The following is an 18867-nucleotide window of genomic DNA, read 5'->3' as shown; positions in this document are numbered from 1 at the left end:
GAGCCTTGACAGAGTCTGACACCCACAGTGAACAAAGATAACTTCAGGCCAAGTATCTGGGTATGGCCTCACTTTGTTTATATAGGAAACGAATAGCACACAATAGCAGCCCTGTTACCCCGTATTCCTACAACACATCTCACAACACTTTCTAAAGACACAGTCATATGCTTTTTCCAAATCTACAAAATACATGTAGAGTGGGTTATTATACTCCCATGCTCCCTCCAGGAACTGTGCCAGGGAGAAGAGCTGGTCTACTGTGCCAAGGCCATGACTGAATCCATATGGTTCCTCCTGTATCTTTGGCTCAATAATCAGATGGATTCTTCCCTCCAGCACTCTTGCATATGCCTTACCTTGGAAGATGAGGAGTATGATCCCTCTGTACATGTGAACCACCACACCCATCTGCCATTCCAAGGGTAGTTTACCCGCCTCACATTCAATAGAAATGTTAGCAGCACTATCCCAGTAATGTCCAGCCCTTGCAACATCTATGGGCAGATTTCCTTCACCCCAGCAGCCTTACCACTACAGAGTCCTAGGACTACAATAGTGACTTTGGCAATAGTGATGGGATCCCTCTCACTGTATATGTCCACCACTGTCTCCTGGTATGAGGGCCTGTCCACTGGTTTAAGGAGTTCCTCAAAGTGTTCCTTCAATCACTCAGGGCACCTCCCAATCCCTGCTTAACACAGTCTGGGTAAGTTCACACCTTCCTCTCTTGATGCGTCTCCAAATTCGTCCCTCCTCGAGCTATTGCTTCAATGGGTACTACTGCAGCAGTCTTCTTAGCCTGTCAGGTTCTCTCAATTGATCCAGTATATCTCTCAGACAGCATTTCCCTTAAGGCTACCTTCTTCATTCTGACAGCTTCCCTCACCTCTTGTGTCCACTATCATGTCCTAGGGTTGCTGCTTTCACAACTGAGAACCTGAACAAAGTCCATTTGAACTCAATGTCCCCAACCCCACTCTGGCATATGGGAGAACTTCTTTCAGAAGTAGGAGTTGAATTCCTCATGAGGCCTCAGCCAAGCACTCCCAGGAAAACCTAACTACCTGTCAAGGCTTCCCAGTTCTATCTGGGCTACACCCCTCATTTTGAATCCAACTCTCTACTATGCGGTGATCAGTTGGCAGCTCTGTTCTTTTCTTCACACAAGTGTCCAAAACATTATTCTCAGATCAAATGACACAACTAGAAATTCTATCATCAAACTTTTACCCAAGGTGCTATGGTACCAGATACAGGGAGATTCATTCGAAAGAGGCCCCAAATATTCTGTAATAACTCTCGCTAGGACGAAGCAATCTGAACGAAATAACGTGCAATGTGCTCCTCTGTATATGGAGCTTCAAACAAGCCCAGATGTCTCTGCGTGCATACCGCCTGTACCCCTTCACTCAGTCACTCGACTTTCATCAGGATGGTGGTGTACAGTATTGACCAGCACGTCTTCATGGTGCAAACCTATTGGGTCATCAATTCATTTAAGTGATGTCAGAATCAACTGGGAACCGAAAGGTCATTTCCAGCAAGGTGGAGCAATGTGTTACACATCAGCAAGGAGCATGGCAGAAATTGAATCCTTCTTCGGCAACAGGGTAATTTCAAAGGGGCTTTGGCCACCACTGTCGCCGGATATGACACCACCAGACTTCTTCCTTTGGGGTATGCTCAAAGCAAAAGTCTGTCAGAACAAGCCTCACACTGTGAAAGATTTGAAGGAAAACATCCAATGTGAAATTGCTGCTATTCCCCCCGAGACACTGCTATTTCTCTAAGATTATAAATAACAATGCTAGTAATCCCAGAGTCTTATTCTCAATGATTGATCGTCTGTTAAACCCAAGTAACTCAAAGGAATGCATCCTAAGTACTTCAAGTAAAACCTGTGAGGCTATCGCTGTATTTTTCAATCAAAAAATTAATGATATTCTAAATAACATAGTATATCTCCCCAACACTAAGGATCCTCCTAAACCCCAGTATTCCGTTATAAACAAATTGAACTGTTTCACTAGGATAGATTTACCTGATTTACATAAAATAATTTCTCAAATGAAACCCTCCACCTGTGTCCTTTACCCAATACCAACAAATTTTTTCAAAGAAGTATCAGGCGTGCTAATTGATAATGTTCTTGACATAGTAAATTCGTCATTAGATACGGGGGTCTTCCCAGACTGTCTTAAGACTGCTGTAGTTAAACCCCTACTTAAGAAAAATAACCTCGACCCCTCTGCTCTTGAAAATTTTAGACCCATCTCTAACCTGCCTTTCTTAAGTAAAATTCTAGAGAAGGCAGTCATTATGCAGTTAAATGAGCACCTTAATAAACATGCTATTCTTGATAAATTTCAGTCAGGTTTTAGAACAAATCACAGCACAGAAACTGCACTCGTTAAAGTAGTAAATGATTTGCGGGTAAATGCAGACAGAGGCCATTTATCTGTTCTCATCCTCTTAGATCTGAGTGCCGCATTTGACACCATTGATCATAATATTCTTAAGAATCGCCTTAGTCAGTTGGTGGGCCTCTCTGGCAGTGTCCTAGGAGAAAATTCTTTGTTAGTTGTGGTAATTACAACTCAAAGACACATGATATCCTATATGGTGTTCCACAAGGCTCTATCCTGGGTCCACTGCTCTTCTCAATCTACATGCTTCCATTAGGTCAGATTATCTCAGGGCACAACGTGAGCTACCACAGCTATGCTGATGACACACAGCTGTATTTATCAATAGCGCCTGATGACCCCGAATCTCTTGATTCACTAACACAATGTCTGACTTGTATTTCAGAATGGATGAATAGTAACTTTCTCAAGTTAAATAAAGAGAAAGCTGAAATCTTGGTAATTGGCAATAATGGATACAATGAGGCTATTAGAAATAAACTGGAAGCATTAGGATTAAAAATCAAAACGGAGGTAAAAAGCTTAGGGGTAACTGTTGACTGTAATCTAAATTTTAAATCGCATATTAATCAGATCACTAGGACAGCATTTTTTCACTTAAGAAACATAGCAAAAGTTAGACCTCTTATATCATTGAAAGATGCTGAGAAATTAGTTCATGCGTTTGTTTTCAGTCGACTAGATTACTGTAACGCACTCCTCTCAGGACTACCCAAAAAAGACATAAATAGTTTGCAACTAGTGCAGAATGCAGCTGCTAGAATCCTTACCAGGAAAAGAAAATCCGAGCACATCTCTCCAGTTTTGATGTCACTACACTGGTTACCTGTGTCATTCAGGATTGACTTTAACATTTTGCTTATGGTTTATAAAGCCTTAAATAATCTCGCCCCATCCTATATATCGGAATGTCTGACATCTTATATTCCAAATCGCAACCTCAGATCCTCAACTGAGTGTCTCCTTAGAATTCCAAGAGCAAAACTTAAAAGAAGTGGTGAGGCGGCCTTCTGCTGTTATGCACCTAAAATCTGGAATAACCTGCCAGTAGGAATTCGCCATGCTAATACAGTGGAGCACTTTAAAAAACTGCTGAAAACACATTACTTTAACATGGCCTTCTCATGACTTCACTGTAATTTAATCCTGATACTCTGTATATCCAATTCATTATAATAACCATTCATGGTGGCTCTAAAATCTGTACTAACCCCTATTCTCTCTTCTGTTTCCTTTTCCGGTGTCCTTTTGGTGGTGGCTTGCGCCACCACCATCTACTCTAAGTACCATGATGTTCCAAAAATGATGGATGGATTAAAAGCCAGAAGTCTGCATGACCATCAGCATCAAGTGACTCCGTGAGAACCCTAACTACAAAGAGGACTATTTCATTTATGTTAGGTAGAATGCCCAGAGGGGACTGGGCGGTCTCGTGGCCTGGAACCCCTACAGATATTATTTTTTTTCTCCAGCTTTGTGGAGTTTTTTTTTGTTTTTTCTGTCCACCCTGGCCATCGGATCTTACTCCTTTTCTATGTTAACTAATGTTGCCTTATTTTAATTTCTTATTTTGTCTTTTATTTTTCTTTTCTTCATTATGTAAAGCACTTTGAGCTACTTTTTGTATGAAAATGTGCTATATAAATAAATGTTGTTGTTGTTGTTGTTGAGACACTTGCTGATACGTTCAGGAACATGGAATGGCGCATCGAAATGTGTTTCGCAGAAAAGGGAAATCACTTCCAGCATCTCATGTAATGCAATCAATTACACATGTCAAGGTATATAGCGTATTTTTTTGGTTCAGATTGCTTAATCCTAACGGGAGTTACAACAGAATATTTGGGCTTCTTTTGAGTGAATCTCCCTGTACAACTATTAGCCTCCTTATGTTCGAACATGGTGTTTATTATGTCTAGAACAGAAATCCAATAACAAATCACCATTCTGACTCAGATCTCTGTTATTCCCATTGTGAGTATTGTACTGAGGTCACCAGTAAGACTACTGATTCAGAGGGCAGCACCCTTTTGAGTACTTCACCCACCTTCTCTAAGAAAGCTGAAAGCTTAAACAAGCTGGTGCATACATTTAAACAACAGTCAAAGAGTTTTCCTCTTTGTGACTTGCAGCTGCATTAAAACAAACCTCTCATCCACTGAAGAGAGCTCCAATTGCAGAGACCTCAGCCAACAAAGGTATTTTGCACATGGAAAGTCCAGAATAGGATAGAGACCACTCTCATCAAGAAGTTTGTTTCCAGAACCCATGCTACATATGGAGGTGACACCAACTATATCCAGCTGACACTGTTTTACCTTCCACACCAGCTCAGGATCCTTTCCCACTAGGGAGGTAATGTTTCAAGTTCCCAAAGTCAGTTTCCATCGCCAGGGTCATGTCAATTGGAACCCTGCTGAGTTCATGGATGCAGTGCCTTCTCTTTCTGTTCTCTTTCTCCTGGTGCTTGTGTGGCTCATCCCTCTTGAAAAAGTAAAAACTAATGGCATTGGGTTAGCTGATAACTTTTAACTCTAACAACGTGAGTAAAAATGTGTGTGTCCACTGCTGGTCTGGCGTTCTATGCTGACATTGGCTCATTGTCCCTGTAAAAAAACAAGAAGTAACATAAAAGGCACAAAAAATGCAGATGGTTTAATGTGGAAAATAATACTACCTGTTCTACTGTTTTAACAGCATGCATTTGATAATTTTTTTATCTTATGTGTAATGCATTCATAAGAATTACTTACAAGCGCCTTGAAATCACTTTGAATGCCTCCTCAGTACAAGTAATCCCCCACATATAATATACCGTTCGATTCATCTAGATGTCTACTTATGCCAGACATTAAGCTTTTCGCCCCATCCAATTTTTTGCCCTTTAGAACTGAAATTAGACCATTTTAAGGCCACTTTTGGACTATATTTTGTGCAGGAAATTACACTCTTATGATAAAGAGTAAAGCAAAAGGTGTCTATAGCAAAAATGATCAGAAAGAATTGATGTTGTGCATGCCACATTAACTGACCACAGGGGTACACCCCCTAATGGTATACAGGGGGTCAAATGTTCTCCTTTTCACAAAACTTAAAAAAAATGGGGATTGATAATATAGGCATGTGAAGTGTAATTTTATGCTGTTTCAAATTTTCTGATCACAATTATGACAATATTTTTGATATCCAATTCGTTACTGGTTAAAAATGACAAATTTCAAATATAAGCATGTGGAGTATCATTTCAGATATGGATACCTTGTCTGTTGTCTCAGTGATGTCTTGATGAAGGAGACATTTTATTCGCAACTTTGCTTGGTGGTTGATGGGTGCCTGCAAGGTGACACTCCTCTGGTCATGGGTGACTTCAATGCAACCACTGGCACTGACAGGGCTGGCTATGAGGATTGTCTCGATCCCTGTGGATCTGGTGGTCGTGGTGAAAGTGACTCCATGTTCCTTGACTTTGAAAAAGGTCAGGGGTTGCAGATTACTGGATCCTGGTTCCAGCACCCTGAGCCACATTATGGACTTGGTACTTCAATACATCCTCGTTGGCATACACTGGAGGCTCATATAAAACTGCAGGGTCTACAGAAGTGCCCTGTTTTTGACTTCTGACCATAGGCTTGCTGTTACTACTCTGAAGATCCAGTTTAGATCCAGTAGGCTACCAACTACTAGAAAAATGAGTCTGGACCTGCCATACTCCAAGATCAGGCAGTTTCTGATGAGTTTGCATGCAGTTCGTGTGAGGAACTTACGGACTTGGGTGTGACTGCCGACCCTAATGTGATGTGGGAGACCTCCTATGACAAGACCCAGAAGATTGCTGAGGATTGTGTTGGTATTACCAGTGCTCCCAGATGGAGGTGTTTCATCTCACAGGGTACTTAGTATATCATTGAGAGGAGTCGCAGCGCATGGCTTGATGGCAACTCTGGTCTGTACTGGGAACCAAGAAGGATGGCTGCGAGGGCTCAGAGGGCAGATAAGATGGTGTTTGTTAGAGGAATTTGTGAGCAAGTGACACATCATCTATGGTCTAGTGACCCACATCCTGCTTACAGAGGAATCAAAGCGTTAAGCACATCCGAATCTTTTCCTCAGACAGTTGCACTCAGGGTGGCTGATGGAACGGTCCTTACGGATTACACTGCAGTTGTGACCCACTGGGCCGGCTACATTGAGCATCTGTGTAAACTTGATCCTCCGGCTAGGAAGTTAGACATCTCTGGGTTCCCGGTTCTTGAGGTTGATCCTCCAATTAGCTGTGAACCACCCAATCTCACCGAGATTGCACAGGTGGTGAACCAGCTGAGGGTATGGAAGACTGCAGGGACCTGTAGTATCCGGGGTGAACATGTCCAGGCTGGTGGTGAAGGCTGTCCTCCTGGCATTACAAGCAATATTTGCTTCCATTTGGGAGACGGGCGTCATCCCAAATGACTGGAAAATGGGACTTGTCATCCCTATCTAGAAAGGGACGGGTGATCGCCTGGATTGCAGCTACTACAGTGGGAAAACATTTCTCTAGGTGCCAGGTAAGGTCCTTGCTAGGGTCATCGTCAATAGGATCTGTGATCACTTGCTCACCTACCAACAACCAGAGCAGTCTGGTTTTACACCTAAGAAATCTATCATCGACCGCATCCTGGCACTGAGGATTCTCATAGAGCACAAACACGAATATCGGCAGAGTTTCTTTGCAGCCTTTCTTGATTTTTGTAAAGTGTTCGACTCAGTTGATTGAGCTGCCCTATGGGACATCCTCAGACTTCACGGGATCCCCTCAAAGTTGCTGGATATCATTGCCAGCCTGTAAACTGATACTGTGAGTGCTATGCAGAGTGGAGGCAGAACCTCTACATTTTTCCCAGTTGATTCTGGGGTCCGTCAGGGGTGTGTTTTTGCTCATACTCTGTTCAATGATGGCATGGACTTGGGCAAGGTCTTGGGGTCCAGTAGCTGTGGGGCATCTGTTGGTGAAGAATGATTCACTGATCTTGACTTTGCTGATGGTACTGTGATCTTCGATGAGTCAATTGTGGCTCAGATTGGGGCTCTTGAGAGATTGAGTGAGGAGTCTGAGTGTCTGGGCACACGAGTGTCCTGGTTAAAAACCAAGATCCAGGCCTTTAATGACCTCTTAGGCACAGCCATCAGCAGTGTTTCTTTCTGTGAGAGACAGTGTCGACCTTGTCGAGAGGCTTACTTACGCTGGCAGTGACCTTCATGTCTCTGGTGCCTCTTCCTATAAAGTCAGTAGACAGATTGGGAGAGCATGGGGGGTCATGAGGTTGCTAGAAAGGGGTGTGTGGTTCTCCCGATATCTATGCAAAAGGTCGAAGGTCCCAAGTCTTTAGAGTACCGGTGCTTTCTGTCTTGCTATATGGTTGCGAGACATTGACGCTATCCAGTGACCTGAGACGTAGACTGGACTCCTTTGGTACTGCATCTCTTCAGAGAATCCTTGGGTACCACTGGTTTGACTTTGTGTCAAATGAGTGGTTGCTCACTGAGTCCCGAATGAGGCACATTAAGTGTATTGTGAGGGAGTGTCCTTTACGGCACTATGGCTATGTGGCGCAATTCTCCAAGGGTGATCCACCTCACAGGAGCCTCATTGTTAAGGACCAGAGTGAATGGACCAGGCCAAGGGGACACCCACGTAACACCTGGCTGCAGAAGATAGACGGTCATTTCCAGAGGGTGGGACTGGGCCACGCGTCTGCCTGGGGGGTTGCCAACCAGGATCCCGAGCTGTTTTGTCATTTGGTGGGTGCAGCAACATGTTGTACCAGTGTATGCTCCCCAACCTGACCTGACCTGGTGTCCAACATTAATCCTGGAGGGCTACTGTAACTGTGGGTTTTCCTTTCTACAGTGAACAATTTCTCCTACTTATTAACTTTTGCCTTAATTTTAATTGACTTTCTATTTACAATGTAGACTCTTCTTTTTTTCTCTAATTAGCAGTCAAACAGTAATGAGATACAAAGTGAGCCAACATATGACCTGCTAACCTTGGTCCATCACACAGTATTTGAAAAATAAAAATAAAAGTCTCAGTAATATTAATCTGCTCACGTCAGTAAAACATGGTAATGGTGCTCTTAGAAACTAAAAGTAACATTTTTGGAAATGTTTAGTGTGGCACAATGAGAGCCATATAATTACATAACATGTTTAATTAACAAGAAGAATCTTCTAATCTTCTAATTAATAAACTGGTTGGAGTGAAATTTGTTAAAAGTTTGATGCCCCAACTTAGCTGGTCATCTGTTGGCTTACTTCACATCTCACTTTTGTTTGGTTGGTATTTAAGGAAAATGAAGCAATTCAGACGACTGAGAATTTAAAAAGAGGATAATTAAAATGATGGCAGAGATTGGCCACTGATGAAGAAAGTGTCAGGAATGAAAAACTGCAGTCATTGTAGCCCTCTAGGATCAGAGTTGAACATCTCTGTTTTATACTATTTCAAGGTCAGTGATTATGAATATGATGCTAATTTAGATGTTAGGACGTAGCCCTCTATGAACTTCAGTCAAAGGGTGAAAAATTACAAATTTATATTATAATCGAGAATTAGACTTTAAACATTAAAAGTGAGGCACAAATTTTAATATTTCAAATATTTGACAAAACTGTTTTTATTCATTATGACCTTCTACCTTAATGAATTAAATCATTACATTTCTTATGAGTACCCCGAATAAGGGGGATTTATGCTAATTGGGACATTATTTTTGAAATCCCGAATATATCAGGCAAATATCCCCTAAATTAAAAAGACGTTACCAATATAACTACTGAAATCATAAACTAGATATAAACATAAAACATAAAATACACTAGATGGCAGTATTGAGCAGTTAGGTTTGTATGTGTCACAACTGCCCTACTTTTTACGCATGCAAAAAAACACATAAAATGATTTAAGATTTTAAGTGATTAAAACATTTTTAAAATATAAAACAATACAATAGATAATAATAGTATATTTTTATCTATGCGTACCAAATCCTGACCTTGACAAAGCAGCATCAAAATGGGGCCTAGACACGGGGAATCCGTCTTCATAATAGGATAATCAGTATACTGGGATGTGGTGGCTAATCTCTATGGACACTTACGGGGGGTGTGCGCTCACATGGATGAACCTGACCAAATGCCACCCAATTCGCAACCACCTAATGAAATTAGACACCTTTTGCCATACTTGCGGGTGCCGTCGGATTATACCCCCACATGGGAGAGAAAGGGGTTGGGGAGAGTATTTTTTTTCTACATTTGAGTACAAAGATGTTACATATGAATAAGATAAAATGGGCGACTAGAAAAGACGCCAGAGGTACAGTCATTTATATGACTACAGGCTGTTAAGAAGAGTTCACGCAACCAATTACTGAGGGATTGCACAACAGAAACTCTGTAAACCGGGAAGCAGACGAATCAATAACAATAAAATCAGAACATCTTTGCTGCTTGATACTGTACAGAACTGAAATGCTTTGTAACGATAATTAATTTCAATTTACCTAAAATAGTAGTATTTCCTTTTTTTATCTTCAAAAAAACCTTCACCAAATATTACATGTACAAAAAAATCCTGCAGAGATTCACAAGCGGCTGTTTATAAATAACACCCTCCCGCGTAGGTGAAAGCCGTCGACGCCTTTTACTATATTTCCGCACCACCGAACATTCACATAGGAATCCTTTTTTGGGGCGTTCCACGTGATGGACAGGATATTCTCCAATCGGCTAACACCAAAGACATAAACAGGCCTTAGCCCCGCCACAACACTTTCGATGGTCGATCTCGTGGGAGGCGGGATATTGAATTTCTACCCAATCACATTCTTCTAGGCGGGCAACCCTGGAATGTTATGATAAGGTAGGTTGTTCCACCTCCCTCCTTCTTGTCGCCTCCCGCCCCCCTCCCGTTTGAACCGTCCACGCATTGAGATTCGTCACGTGTTTTTCTCCTTTAGAGTGTGATTGAATCGGAGGGGTTGTACGCACACAAACACAGCGTCTTGTTTTGGTACTGTATGAAACGGATCGTGTGGATGAAATATACAGAAAAATAATAATAAAACATTCAACGAAGAGAAGAGGAAACCCATATCTCAAACTGGATTTTACCTTTGTGCACTGGCGTCCTTTTTTCTGAGTAGCCGAAGACTGTTTTGTTTTCTTTTTTGTGGCTGGAATTGCCACTCTCCTTTCCAGCGCTAAATGGGGTCGCAAACGGACTGGGCTTGTTTTGATGAGCGTGCGTTTGTAAACTCCGGAGCTGAGACGAAGAGGTGCGTTTGTTTGAATCTATAATTACTCCTTTACCTCGATCGCTTATTTCTTTCTTATTTTTTGAAAAGGGCCGTTACTTTCTGAGGGAAGCATTTCCAGAGCGTGTTGATTGTGGGGTGTAACGAATTGCTGTCGAAAGAAGAAAAAAGCGCCTGGACTGAAGCAGCAGAAAAAAACAAGAAAGAAGCAAGTCTCCCGATCGCGCTTGTTTTTGGCGACTTCCCATGTAGCGACTTTCGGGACATGCACTTTTGCATTTTTTATTATATTTACTCTTGCTTATTCTGATTGCTTTCTCGCTTATGAAGAGTACTTAATACTTTGCATCTGCCCTCTTCCTCCTGCCACCATGGCGAGTCCGACAGCAGAGACGGATAATTTTTCGGACGTCAGAAAGGTGGGCTATTTGAGAAAGCCTAAAAGCATGCACAAGAGATTTTTTGTCCTGCGAGCGGCCAGCGTCTCGGGACCCGCCAGGCTTGAGTACTATGAGAATGAGAAAAAATGGAGGCACAAGTCGGCCGCCCCCAAAAGGTCCATCCCCTTGGAGAACTGCTTCAACATCAACAAGAGGGCGGACTCCAAAAATCGGTACCTGGTGGCCCTCTACACGAAAGACGAATACTTTGCCATTGCAGCAGACAGTGAGCAAGAGCAGGACGTATGGTTCCAGTCCCTGGTGGACTTGCACAACCGTGGTAAAGTGCACGATTCGGGCGCTGGGCTTGGGGACGGCGATGACAGCTACGGGGATGCCACGCCAGGACCGGCGTTCAAAGAAGTCTGGCAAGTCATCCTAAAACCCAAGGGCCTTGGGCAGACCAAAAATCTGATTGGCATTTACAGGCTGTGCCTCACCAATAAGACCATCAGCTTTGTCAAACTGAACTCTGATGCTGCTGCTGTGGTACTGCAACTCATGAACATTCGCAGATGTGGACATTCAGAAAATTTTTTCTTCATCGAGGTGGGTCGCTCTGCTGTCACCGGTCCCGGGGAGTTCTGGATGCAAGTGGATGACTCTGTAGTGGCCCAGAACATGCATGAGACAATCCTTGAGGCCATGAAAGCCATGAGTGAAGAGTTCCGTCCCCGGAGCAAAAGCCAGTCGTCTTCCAACTGCTCCAATCCGATTTCTGTGCCTCTTCGAAGACACCATATTAACAATCCTCCTCCCAGCCAAGTAGGTCTCATAAGGCGGCCTCGGACTGAAAGCATTACAGCAACTTCACCTGCAGGTCCAGGTAAGCATGGCAACTCATTCAGGATGAGAGCCTCCAGTGATGGAGAAGGAACTATGTCCAGACCAACATCAGTTGACGGGAGCCCAGTAAGCCCTAGCACAAGCCGGACACACTTGCATAAGCATAGAGGGAGTTCCCGGCTTCATCCACCTTTGAACCACAGTCGTTCGATTCCTATGCCCTCATCTCGTTGTTCTCCATCTGCAACAAGCCCTGTTAGCTTATCATCTAGCAGTACTAGTGGTCATGGGTCCACCTCGGATTGCCTTTACCCACGCCGGTCTAGTGCTTCAGTGTCTGGCTCGCCCAGTGATGGAGGGTTCATTTCATCTGATGAGTATGGTTCTAGCCCTTGTGATTTTAGAAATTCATTTAGGAGTGTGACCCCAGACTCTCTGGGTCACACCCCTCCTGCCCAGGAAGAAGAGCTAAATAATTACATTTGCATGGCCAAACCCAGTATTTTGCCAAATGGACAGTACAGCAAGAGTCAACAACGTTTTACACCCTCTCGAGCAGAAGAAGCAGACTTGGACAAGAGTTTCAGGAAAAGGACACACTCATCAGGTGCCTCTCCACCAACCCTTTCCCACCAAAAGGCAGATCCCTCCCAAGCAGCTGCTACATCTTTGGATGAATATACTGAAATGATGCCAAGTTATCCATGTGGTCGCTTATCAACTTATCGACATTCTGCTTTTGTGCCTACCCACTCATATCCAGAGGAGTGCAGTGATCTTCATATTGATGGAAGTCGAGTAAATCATGCAGATGATGGCTATATGCCGATGTCTCCAGGTGTGGCACCTGTGCCTAATAAAAGTGATGATTACATGCCAATGAGCCCCAAAAGCATATCCGCACCTCAGCAAATTATTAATCCAAGGCAGCATTCGAGAGTGGACTCAAATGGGTATATGATGATGTCACCTAGTGGTAGCTGCTCCCCTGACAATGCAAACTATGGAAAGTTATGGACCAATGGTGCTAACCCCAAACTTTCAGTGGAAAGCAATGATGGAAAGGTGTCTTGCAGTGATTATATCAACATGTCTCCTGCCAGTGGATCAACAACCAGTACTCCTCCGGACTGCTATTTCAACACTGTTGATGAGCCAGTAAAGTCAGTTTGTTCCTATTTTTCTTTACCTCGCTCTTTTAAGCACAGTCAGAGGAAAAATGACGACAGCCAGTTACATGTCTCAGTGAGTTCTGGTCTTCTTACTTATGGAGAGGATTCCTCTTCATCTACTAGCAGTGATAGTATAGGAGGCCAGGTTAATGGCAAACATACTGGCAAGCCAAAGAAAGTTGATGCCTATACACACATTAAAGGGAAGCTTTTACGTCCAACAAGACTATCTCTTGATAACAACAAAGCTAGCACTCTTCCACGGACTCGAGAACACCCCCTTCCACCTGAGCCCAAAAGTCCTGGTGAATATGTCAATATAGAATTTAATGAAAAATCTTACTCATTAAGTTCTGCCTCACTCTTCTCTCCAGTATATACAGAAGAGCCTTCAGAGAGGCAAATGGAAAACTCTTCAGAGTACATGAATATGGATCTGGGGACGCACATTAGCAAAACAAGCTATACTGCAGCATCTTCATCTGGTTCATCGCACTATGCAAGCTCAGCCAACACGGCCACTACCACTACTGCTGGTACTGCTACAAGCAGGCCGAGCAGAGGAGGCCAGCAGAACTGTGATTATGTGAGTATGCAGTTAAATTCTTCCTGTATAGACTGTAGAGAATCACCAGCAGTGCTTAATTACTCGGATGTGGGCTGTGTAGCTGCTAAATCTCCTGTCCGCTCCATTTCTCCAACCTTCACTTCTGCGTCATTAAATGGTGTTGCAAATGGAGCCTGTGGAAGTTTACTTGTCCCATTGTCCGGGAATAGTGCTTTTACCAGAATAAATTCAAGTCCAAATCGGAACCAGGGTGCCAAGGTGATCCGTGCCGATCCCCAGGGTCGGAGGCGGCACAGTTCAGAGACCTTTTCCTCAACACAAGCTGCTAGTAGTAGCATGAATCTTTCCCATGCTGAGGATGTGAAAAGGCATAGCTATGCATCTTTTGAAAATGTTTGGCTCAAACAAGGGGAGACTGGAAGAAAAGAGCAGCTGTTAAATACTGCCGCTGCTTTTGAAAATGGTCTAAATTACATTGATCTGGACTTGGTCAAGGATTTTAACAATCAAGAATGGACCTCCCTCCTGTCTAAATCCCCTAATCAGCCTTGTGGAAGTAACTCGGGTGATGATTTAAGCGCGTATGCAAGCATCAGCTTTCAAAAGCCAGATGATGCAAGAAACAGTCCAGTAAAAAGAGAAGGTAAGGGTTTGGTGGTTACTTTATTTTTGCCTTACAGGGCATTCCTGCTTACTGATCTTTTGACATTTGACAAGATCCTGTTCTTTTCAAAAATGATAATTTTTATTTTCACTTGAGGGGTTTCTGAAGTATAAATAAATAAAAAGGAAAGTCTGGTTACTGGCATGCATTACAGAATCTTAATTATAGTGTTTGGTTTTTTAGTGTTCTGGTCATCCAAAAATAGCTGGGGAAGCCTTCCCTTTCAGCAGGGGTGATTTTGCTATGATCTGTCTTGGGTAAAATGCACTCCATCTCTTCTTTAAAAAAAAAAAAAAAAAATTATTTTTATCGGTACTTTTTATGCTTTAAAAATTTAAGTGTGATATAGACCTTGTGTTTTGGTGAATGTTGTTTGTTTGTTTGTTTCTTTCTCCATTCACAAGTAACAATAAAAACATTTGAAGCTAATGTACACATGACTAGGTATATCTGAATTTTGCCTTGCAGCTGTGTTCAAGTATCTAAAGAAATAGGGAAGCCTAAAATAAACTTAACTCTTGTGTGGTATTCATATTTTTGTTACTCTGTATTCTAATACTACTGCTACTGGTATTCATGGGTCTGGTACACCTGCAGTGTTTTGGGGTTTTTAAAATAATACAAACAATATTTTATGTCAAACTGCTTAACAGATGTTGACTTTTTCTTAGTTACAAAAAATATAGTCAGTAAATATGTTTTATATTCACTATTAAGCTCTGCTAGATCATATTTCTCAATGAGTGCTGTTCAATTCTTGTTGTAAAATTTGATTTTTGTGTAGAAATCAATAATAATCAAGATATAATGGAATATATTATTAATATAGAACAAATATAAATGATACTAGAGCTATTGATGTTTATTATTTTGAATTTAATAAACTGAAAGGACATACAGGGTTATATTGAAATGATACAATTAGCCTGGATGAACACAAATTTATAGCATGTGTACTGTACCACACATAAAAGACAGACTTTCAAAGTGTGTTCCATGCAAATGTATTTTTTGCACGAAGCATGTTAATGGGGTCTTTCTGTCCTTCTTGGGTCCAAAAAACATCACACCATTTTCTCTTGCAGTGAGTGGTAGCAACCTAGCATGATGAAAATGCTAATTAGTTCTAAAGTCTACTAACATCTCTAAGTGTCTCTATTCCTCAAACAAATATACTGTATATGGTCAGGCTCACTCACAGTTACTTTTGGTTCTGGAGTTGGTGGTCTTGTGGCTCCAGCATCCTGCTCCTAAATCCTCCTCACATTGGCTGCAGAGACAGTGGTCTCTGGTATGTGTTGTCTCCTCTGGGTTTGAGGCTCCTTCTGTGGACAAAAATACCAATCAGCCTCATCCTTTTTTGACATCCATATTTCACCGCTTGTCTGAGAGTCAGTTCTGCTCTCTTCTTCAAACTCACTCTCAGACTCTGAATTGACAGAAACATGACACTCTATTCTGAAAATTTCTTCATCTTCCAAAGTGAGCACTCCCTCCATGTTGTCTTCTCTCTTCTAAAATGATGTCTAAGGCCATCTTAGGAGAGGTTTTTGTTTGTCATACTGGATTGTTTTTGGAAAGAAATCACATATGCAGAGCTATTTATTTGTTGTGTCTCTCCCCAGTTCCATTTTGAAATGAAATAAGAATGATCGGCCTGATGAGATTAAGGATTGTACGTGAATGGTAAAGTTATTGGAGGTTGGAATAGAGGGGTTGATGGGGGTAGATAGATAGATAGATAGATACTTTATTATACATGGTTGACAGTGATGTAAACTATTAGTATGATGGGATATGGTCTAGGGCATTTGGAAGCAATGCTTCTAAAGTGGTGTTATTGTTGTCTTACAGACCGTATCCAGACATGCATTGGTCCAAGGTATTCTTGTAGGTTGGATGGGAATGGAGGAGTTCGTAGTGGGGTATTCATGGTTGATGGTGATGTAAATCGTTTCTCTCTTTGTTATGATGGGGTTAGTTTTGGGTTTTGTGGAAACAATGCTTCTAAAGTGATGTTATTGTTGTTTTTCAGACAGTTTCCACAACTGCATTGCTCCCGGGTCTGGCAGACCCAATACACCAGTGAAATTTAAATGTGTTGGGGGGTGGCACAATATGTACTCGACAAAAAGTTGTCTCATAACATGCTTTTTAAAGAAAATGAGCCAAGGATGTTGAATCGAAGGAAATGGTGGTGTGCATAAGCACAAGTTTATCATATGTTTGAAATTATGTTTTGACGTGTTTTTTTATACACCTAATTGATGGTATTGTAAAACAGTGGTTATAAATGTTTTGGTTGGCCTACACTGTATCTAGACAAATCGATCAATGACCCGAATATTCTAATAGTATGAGGGCAGTTTATTGAGTAGGCTAGCTAAGTTTTAAGTTTGTGTTGCCCAAGACATTTAAATCAACAAAGTTTAAGTTGTGAGTTGTGGTCAGCTCACCTGTGAGCTTCAATCTTTAAAGAAAAAAAAACAAAAAACTGAATTTAAATGTGTTGGCTCTGAATTGACTTTACAGTATATTGTAGGCAGAGTACCTTTCTAAAGTTTCAGGTGAAAAACAAATTACTCTTAATTTTTGAATCTGTTTTAACCTTTTATTAAACTTGTATGTCTAACTGACTGTTGGGAGCATTTAGTATTGCACATGTCTGTACAAAAAGCACTGTGTACACTACAGAATGGTATATTTTAAATATTAGGAAGAATGAGTCTTTGCTGCTGATAACGATAAATCCTGGATTCTTTGAAACAGGAATACATCTTCAAAAATGTAGTCCAGATGCCTTCCATTTCAGCAGCTGCTGCAAAGTGTGTATTTTTTTTTAATCCATTATGCAGTGCCAGCAAAGTCATGAAAACTGGACGGCAGTGTTGCATAACTGTCATCTTAACCCATTGCTGAAATCCTGAATGATTTCAACATGTGGACTAAACAGCTTGAAAGTGGATTGTAATTGTCCTGTGTAGTGTTTTTGTTTTGGCATTTACTGTTTTGTTTTATTACTTGCACAATATGCAAATTGGAGAGAGGGTATAACTATAGCAACATGCAAAAAGTTTGATATAACTTATTGTGTTGCCTACTGGTGGTAATGGTTTCATAATGTAGGGGTGCTATTGGATATGGCATTCTATTACTATCATAAAACCACATGCAAAAGAGTCCTATTAAGTTATGCAGTAGAATCCAGTATTTTTTTTAATCTTGCTGAATTTAAATTATTCTTCAGTTTAATATTTCCGGCAATTGTTTTGGAATATTCAAAGTTTTTTTTGGCTATGAATCTCATGCTTGAGTAATTTGTCAGTTTTGTTTGAGCATCTGAATAATTTTTGCAAGTTTTTGTATATCACATTTTTCATGCACTTTTCTTTTTGTCTGTCTTGAGTAACAAGTTAAAGCATTTCCAGGTCACGGTTTGGTTTGGCTGATCATCATTGAAAACTTGAAAGTTTTCTGACACATACTCCAAAATATTTTTGTATTCATTTATTTTGCTTTATTTGTTGGTTCAGGTTACAGTTTAGTGAACTTGAATCTCCATAGCCTTTTGTTTAGCAATATTCAACATTTATAATGGTTTCTTACAGTACCCTTTTGTAAATTTTCTTATCAGTTAATAGTTGTTACATTCAATGTGTTACCAATTAATAGGAAAACCTCCAGGTAATTAGTCATTCTTTTATTATGGCTTTTGTTTGCTTTAGTTCACCCATTTTTTTTCCCCCAAGAGTCTCCTTTTTTGGGGTTTGTTATTTTTGCCTTTGCCATGACTGTTGCTTTTAACAATTTACTGAGTAGAGACAGGGATTTTATGATGTCTAACCAAATTATGAACTCTAATCGTGAATATACAATTTAAGATGGAAGTGCTTTGGTTTATGGGGCATTGCCTATATGCTGTAATAAGAAGAATGTGAAAGCTTACAAATATTTAATTTGGTTTAGCAGAAGTTTGAGTTTATTATGTGAAGCTCTCTAGTTAGAGAATTAACATTTGAGGTCTGTTCAGATTCATTCCTACTTCTAAGTGTACATTCATGTATATGTTTGTATTACAGTTGTGGTAAAAATAATTGGACTTTTGAAAATTAGACTTGTGTATACAGATATAGGTTTGCATCTATTAGTGAAAAAAACTTTGGCCTTCCAATAGTTTAGGATTGTAATCTCAAGTGATTTTCATTTTCTGCTGTAGCAGTGAGACATTTTGTATTCATACTTTTTTAACATGTAGTGACCTTATTAGCTTTTATATGTAAAGTTTTTGAAAGCTGTTGCTGGTAAGCCACTTAAACATTAATGGTCATATCTTCTATAAAGCAAATAAAGATTATTTGAAATTAAATTCTTAATCTTCATTAACATTTCTGAGTGATTAATGGATATGTAAAGTTTTTTTTGCTTTTTTGACTTCAGGCCCAGGTTGAATTCCAAGTGTATATTGAAACACTTGTACTGTATTATGTGCTACACCACAATAGCATACAAAT

The 18867-nt window shown here is 40.9% G+C and overlaps 1 protein-coding gene across 1 annotated transcript in view; it reads left to right on the top strand.

Annotated features, from left to right (window-relative positions):
• The first annotated feature begins 10401 nt into the window (after positions 1-10401).
• The window catches only part of irs1 (insulin receptor substrate 1), a 56185-nt gene continuing 47719 nt past the window's right edge, over positions 10402-18867 (top strand). Inside the window, exon 1 of the mRNA XM_028794633.2 lies at positions 10402-14335. Coding sequence (XP_028650466.1) covers positions 11098-14335 — 3238 coding nt within the window. The 5' untranslated portion in view covers positions 10402-11097. The remainder of the gene's footprint in view (positions 14336-18867) is intronic.

This window comes from Erpetoichthys calabaricus, chromosome 2 (assembly GCF_900747795.2).
Source record: "Erpetoichthys calabaricus chromosome 2, fErpCal1.3, whole genome shotgun sequence".
NCBI classification, from domain to species: Eukaryota; Metazoa; Chordata; class Cladistia; order Polypteriformes; family Polypteridae; genus Erpetoichthys; species Erpetoichthys calabaricus.
This window is presented reverse-complemented; position numbering and strand designations above follow the sequence as displayed.